General features: G+C 41.1%; 1 protein-coding gene across 1 annotated transcript in view; it reads right to left on the minus strand.

Moving 5' to 3' along the window:
* Nucleotides 1-489: 489 nt before the first annotated feature.
* Nucleotides 490-7,255, minus strand: part of spock3 (SPARC (osteonectin), cwcv and kazal like domains proteoglycan 3) — a 26,024-nt gene continuing 19,258 nt past the window's right edge. The window contains exons 8-11 of the mRNA XM_080721005.1: nucleotides 5,765-5,986; nucleotides 4,108-4,170; nucleotides 3,808-3,945; nucleotides 490-2,816 (exon numbers count right to left, since the gene is read on the minus strand). Coding sequence (XP_080577131.1) covers nucleotides 2,638-2,816; nucleotides 3,808-3,945; nucleotides 4,108-4,170; nucleotides 5,765-5,986 — 602 coding nt within the window. The 3' untranslated portion in view covers nucleotides 490-2,637. The remainder of the gene's footprint in view (nucleotides 2,817-3,807; nucleotides 3,946-4,107; nucleotides 4,171-5,764; nucleotides 5,987-7,255) is intronic.

The following is a 7,255-nucleotide window of genomic DNA, read 5'->3' on the forward strand; positions in this document are numbered from 1 at the left end:
ATAAACAGTATGTTGGCAGATTTGTCTTTCTAAGCAAGCAATATTGTTTATTCTAGGCAAAATGCCTCATTCACACTGAGAAAAGCCAAGCTAATGGTTTGCTTGGTAATTCAATATATTCTCTATGCAAACCAGCTTTAAAAATGTCCATGCTTTTTTTCCAGCTTGGAAATTTTAAAAGCTGGTTTGCATAGAGAATACATTGAATTACCAAGCAAACCATTAGCTTGGCTTTTCTGTATGTGAATGAGGCATTAGAGTACTGTATGTGTTTGTTTGGTTAAAATGAGTCTAACCTACTGTACTGGTATCCAATAGCTGCTGGCTTGCTAATCATACCGGTGCATTTATATCGACATAAGATAATATCAACCTTAATAGCACAAAATACAGAACTGAAACATTCCACATGGAAATGAAGCCCGGCCAAATTGAAATTACTTGTTTCGCTTCCACATTACTCTAATGACTTCACGGCAAACTGACTGGTCAGTATAGTTTTATTTTTATTTCCGCAAATCATACATACACTGTAAAAAAATGCATCTGTATCATAACCTTTAAACAATACTATCAACACCTGTCATGAGAGCGAGGAATTGTTCAGAATAACTATGGTGTTAGAGGTTACAATGGGCATGTCTTCACCACCAAAAACAAAATACTTTTATTCCAAACACTTGATTGGTTTCATTGAAATTCCATGTTGAGGAAGGAAAACATCCTCATAAAAAAAAAAAAACTGATTGCACTTTTCAAGGTCTTTTCAACTTGGAATTTCATAAGATGCTTGGTTTAAATTGAGAGCAGCAGAATACTGACCTAAAACAAGCATTTCATCGTTTGCTCCAAGACTAACAGTATCAAGAATAGATCAATCTGGAGTCGGTCTGAATCCAAAGTGTTCTCGCCCTGCACTTTTAAGATCTTACAGCAAATCAGGGGTGAATCAAGCATCGAAATAAAAATGAAAGCCAACACTGTAAAGATGACCATATTTTGTTATAAAGCTGTCTAAACCAAAGCATCGTCTAGCCACTGTACTAATATATAAAATGTTTCCAACTCCAGCAGAATCTAAATACGTGTTTGTACACTTTAACTGTTAAGTATCTCTGTGCTTCTCTATATTCGAGCTAGTCTATGTAACAATTCAAAAGAGGTGCCATAGAGGCCAGGCCTCTACAACGCTGTCATAAGAGAAACAAAATAAAACACAAGCCATGACAATACACACTGAGCTTACCAAAAACAAAAGAATTCTAGATTCATTTTCTTCTGTTTTATGACATAAATGCCGCTCTTATGAAGAGTAATGACAGGCTTAAGTCAGGTCCAGTATGCATGCTGTTTCTTGTATGTCAGTCCTCACCAGTAAAAGGCACACCTTACTCTATACAAAATACTTGCTTGGCCCTCCGCAGGTCTGCAGTGTGCAACTCTGTCAGTTTGAATGTGTGTGAAATAAACACTGAATTGTATTGTTTTGACCTAATACTGTATTCTCATCTCATCTCTCATCTTGCACATTAAATCCACCTCATATACTGAGCTACATTGAGCTACAATGAGTTCACGAGGGACAACGGGTCAGTGTGTACTTTCATTTCACACATAACATTAAAAGTATTGTGGCTATTATAGCAGTTTGTAACTAAGTGTAGTTTCATCTGTACATGCGCAAGGGAACATTTCAGCTCTAAATTCCATCATATTTTTGAGCTTCACAAAAGTTTAAACATTTAGGTCTACGGAGTGAAACCGTGACACTCAATAGAGGACATGCTATGACCAAATCAGTTTGATCGTTTGCATTTATGAAATGATGCAATAGAAAAATAGATAACACTTTTTTCAACATCACAATATTTGTCTTAAATTAATGAATTTGGCTTTTCCTGACGCAAGGCCTTTGAGATGTTTTGTGTTGATCTGTGTCTCAGCCATGTCTGTTCTGACCGTTACCTAAAAGTCACGCTGCATGTTCGCCTTAATTCTTCTAATGAAGCACATCTAAATCTTATCTTGTTTTTTTTTCACACTGTTGGCAAATTGGGATCAAAAAGAAACTTGGACGAGTGCAATATTCTCTTATCTACATCATCAACAACATCCCACCTATAGACAGGAACATTAGATAAGGAATAACAGGGTTAGGGGAGGAGGAAGACGAGAGAACAAAGGAAAGGAAGATAAATCTCTTTAACAATGTGCCTCAGGCATCAGGACACTCAGGCATGAGAATGCTGCAACAGGACAGACTATAGAAGACGTGGGGCCGTCCAATAAAGAGAGACGTCGTTGCACACGTGACTGTATCCAAAGCACCGGATTGGCTGTCAATACTATATGAGTCCTTTGTGTTGTCGGATCGGTTTGACAAGCGAGTGAACAAGTGTCATTTTAACCAATCGTGTCTTAGATTAGACGGGAAGAGCAATCGTTAACATTTACCAGAGATATCGGTGTTTACTTATGAACAAACGGTACACAGAAAGTAGTCCATAGGCTGTTAGTATGATTAAAGTATCTGCCTGGAGAGTCACCTAGGAACGTGCAGTTTGACCAAACAAACAGTTTTCTCGCTTTCTTTTTTTCTTTTGTTTTGTTTTGTTTTTGCATTTTCTCTTTTCAAATTTATGACAAATATTCATCATACACGTCATCGTCTTCGTCCTCGTCGTCGTCGTCGTCCACCCCGGCCTGGTCGTTCAGAACGAAAGAGTCCTCGTCGTCCTCTTCTAGCTCGTCATCATCGTCATCAGAGAACAGAGAGTCTCCGCTCCCCAGGTCTCCAGACGACTCCAGGACCACACCTACAGCATGCAACCATGACACAGAGAATACATCAAGCTCAAACTTCCTTCATACCAGGGGTCTTCAGGGGTCTATCTCAGCCAAGGACCCCGTAGCTGAGAGAAAGATGAAGCAGGGACCCCCAATACATATTGAATAAAATTGTGTGGCAGATTCGATTTCATAGATAGGTTCATAGACTTAAAAGTACTAAAATCTTTGACTTAAGTAAAAGTATTAATACTGCAATGTACAAGTAATGTTACAAGTAAAGTCCGGTATTCGAAATTTACCTGAGTAAAAGTAACAAAAGTATTGGTATCAAAATGTAGCCTACTACAAAAGTAGAAAGTAGTCATTATGCAGCATGTCCCATTTCACAAGTTTTCAAACTATATAATATATCAAGCTCAAACTTCCTCTATACTCTTAAACCCTTTTCTCCTTCTTCTCTAAAGAAATGTATTAAACAACGAACATACATATTGCATATTGGAATTCGTCTGGGGTAATCTAAATTCAATGTGGGGCTAAAACAGACCAGCTTTGAAAACCAATCCGCATACGAAGGAATATGAAGGACCACCCTAAAGTCTTTGCATTGGTTCTGCAATGCTGTTATTTTTTCAATCTTATTTTTCAATTTGTTTCCACCAAGTTTCAACCACTACATTGCATTTAGATGTCCCCAGATGTTTCAGTAGGTGAAGAATAGATCTCCGATCGTCTGGCTATGCGAGACCACACATACCCATTTTTGAATCAAAATGACAGTAGGCATATGAAATGAACTCATAATGAGGATGATACAATGAGAAGTTGCCATGTTTTCATGTCATAAGATACATTAGTTAAGTTACTAACTTACTAAGTTATAAGATACATTAGTTTAGTAACTAACTTACTAAGTTAGTAACTAAGTTACATTTTGAGAGCAGTAACTAGTAACTATAAGTAGTTACTAATGTTAAAATGACTTGCCCAACACTTGTCCCTTTAAATGCTGCTTACCGCAGTCTGCCGCGCCGTGGGTACGTGAACCAGCCACCTCGTTGCCATATCGGTCCACACACCAGCACTGACCACTGCTGCTGTGGCACTGGTGGGACCGGTAGTAACCGTCTTCATCACAGGATGGCAAGTACTGGCCTACACACACGCACACAAGCACGCACAAACACACAAATTAGTAATCATTGTGCTAAATGTATGCGTGTGCAACGTGTGTGACTGTGCGTGCAAGTGTGTGTGTGTGTGTGTGTGTGTGTGTGTGTGTGTGTGTGTGTGTGTGTGTGTGTGTGTGTGTCTTACCAAGCAATTTCTTCCCCGCCTGCTTTTTGTTGATATTGAAGAGCTCTGTTTTACATGGTGAGTCTGAAAGTAAGAGAAGAGATCATGAGCCATACAGAACTGACTTGTGTGTCTTTGTGTGAACCTATATTAAATCAAACCATGAAACTCATATAATTATAAAAGTGTGCTCCTTGGGTCAGCACCAGGCCGGGTTGCCTAACAGGGCCCACAAACTTTGAAAGGCAGTCGAATGGGATCTGAAAGATCTGGCACAAACGGGGCCTATAAGTTGTGTCATATAATGCAAGGAATCCAGGGGATGTTGATTGTACGACCTACATTTAAAGAGAGAGAGAGAGAGGCCAAAAGTAAACGTGAAGTGGGCTGTTGTGGCGCCACCATGAGGAAATGTAAAACATTTCGGATGGAGGTTCTTCTTTGCCTTAGTGGGAATTTATGTGTGTGCAGAATTTCCCAGCAATCGGGTGCTGCATTCATTGGCTGTGTGTCATTGTGAGCAAAACCGGCCACCCCCGCAAAATTTGTCAATGAGAATTAATTATGAAAAATGTGACATATACGTCTTGATCACATGCCTACAGGTATAATGCATCCCAAATTGCGTGAGGTTTAAGGCAAAATCTGTAGTAGTAATATAAGACAAAATGTGTTTTGCAAAAATCTGCCTCCTAGTAACAGGCCAAATAAGCCGAAAAATGTGGGGCAGAGGTTCTGCTCTAGCCTCCAGGGAGTGTGTTTCACGTTGATCGGGCCAACGGTGCCGGACGCACACACACACTCACGCACGCACACACACACACACACAAATACAAGGACGGACGGACAGGAGCGAAAACATAGTCTCAGCCACACCTTCGACCTGGCTGGCGGAGACAATAATACAACATTTTAGGGTCAATGTACATTTGCATATACAGGAAATTTGTCCTGAAATTTGACCCATCATTACTACTAGTTGGCGAGCAGTTGGCGCTACGGGGGCAGTGCCCAGGGAGCAGAGCTGGGACACTGTTTCCCAGACACTGTCTGACAGAAATAGAAGGTCCCTGGTTCACTCCCTCTCCCCAGTGCATTCTGGAGAGCAATTTAGCTTCACCGTGAATATCACAGAGACTGAGAACTAGATTTGGACTCAAATGTATTGTATCTTATTGCATTGCATTGTATTGTATTATTTCATGATACTATATTGAGTTTTATACAATCGTAAAGTGTGTGACTGTGTGTGTGTGTGTGTGTGTGTGTGTGTGTGTGTGTGTGTGTGTGTGTGTGTGTGTGTGTGTGTGAGTTTGTCTAGCTATACTTATGGGGACTAAACGCATGTTCACACAGTCACCTGCAGGGGACCTCTGACAGTGTGGGGACAAAATAGTAGGTCCCCACAACGGTTAGGGTTAGGGTTAGGGTTAGGTTAGGGTTAAGGTTAGGGTTAGGGTTAGGGGTTAGGGTAAGGCCACAGGACTTGCATAAAAATGAATGGAAGTCTATGTAATGTCCCCACAAGTGATGTATATATATATTGTGTGTGTGTGTGTGTGTGTGTGTGTGCGTGCGTGCGTGCGTTTGTGCGTTTGTGCGTGCGTGCGTGCGTGCGTGCGTGCGTGCGTGCGTGCGTGCATGCGTGCGTACTCCTGCTCATAGCCTGTGTAATCACCTGTGTGCCTCTGGAAACATGTGCACCACTCAGAGCTGGTGATGACCTTGTCGGTGTGCGTGTCACATGACTTGAAGAAGGCATCAGAGCACGGTTCATTCCTGTCCAGGTACAGGCTCTTGATTTCTGATTGGTCCAGCTGGAGGTCAAAGTTTGTGTCCAGCCGGGAGAACATCCACCCCAGCGGGTCTTTACAGATGGGCGACACCCCGACGTCAAACTCTGAAGGTCAAACACCAGGGAGGTTAGATGCAGAGAGTGGTAGGATACAGCTCTTCATCAACTACTACCAGTAGGCAGGCACGATCATGACATTTTACGTGATTAATTGTCAAACACAGAATTGCGATTAACGATTTAATTGGCATTGAACACTGGAACATAGAACATAAAAAATTAGGGCTGGGACTTTAACTGATTAATTGCGATTAATTAATTACAGAAAGTTAAAGTTATACCATGTAACTTTTTTTATAAAACAAATCTTAAAATTGTCCTAACTGTTAAATCGCTAAAGTTTTAGAACCCCCCTTCTCTTTATATGTTTTCTATGAGTTGTGAGGGGGGGAGAATTTCCCGGCAAAATGATGTCATCTCCCACATGATACACTACCGGCCAATCACAGCGCCGATCATACACCACCGGCCAATCACAGCGAGTCTTGCTGTCTCTAAAGGAAGTAGCTTCCCTCAGCAACTGTGTTTACATTGGTGAAGGAATCTTGCTTGCTACTCCCTCAATTCTGGTCTAAAAATGATGGGAGACGGCTCTACGGAATCGTATCGGCAAGGCGGAGGTGCTCGCGACGGCCGAAAAAAGCAATACCGCTACTGACCACTAGTTGAGCAGCTTCCACAGTACAGCTTTAACGTGATTAAAAAACATAACGCATTTTAATCACACTTAGTTTTTTCAGCACAGAACCTTCAGTTTCGGGCATACCGATCATAGCGAGTCACGAATCAAGAAGAGACAACACATGCAAAGGGAGAAGTAGCCAATCAGAGCGCTTTGCTTGGCCCAGTGGATGCGAAATTTAAAAAACTCACTCGTTGATTCACTCGTACAACAAAATGTGTTTGACTTGAAAAAAAATGCTTCTCGGGTAAAATATTAATATGCGATTAAAATGCGATTAATTAATTACAAAGCCTGTAATTAATTCGATTAATTTTTTTAATCGCATCCCAGCCCAAAAAAATAAATTTCTGTTTCATGATGTAATAATTGTGACAGGCCTACACAGTACACACATGCCACACAGTGCTTTTCCACGGCATGGTACCGGCTCGCCTCGCCTTGCCTACCTGGCTACCTGGTGCCTGGTCCCATTCTGGTATCGATTCTACTGATTGGTCAAAGAGAATTGTCACAAGTGTCATTGTGTCATGACTGATTCCCTTATACTGCTTGTTAGCACCTTGTTAACAAACTTGTTAACTAGTCGTTATGTAAGAAGAAGAAGAAGAAAATCCTGTTCATTGTCTTCA

The sequence above is a fragment of the Nannobrachium achirus genome (genome assembly GCF_963921795.1).
Source record: "Nannobrachium achirus genome assembly, chromosome: 3".
NCBI classification, from domain to species: domain Eukaryota; kingdom Metazoa; phylum Chordata; class Actinopteri; order Myctophiformes; family Myctophidae; genus Nannobrachium; species Nannobrachium achirus.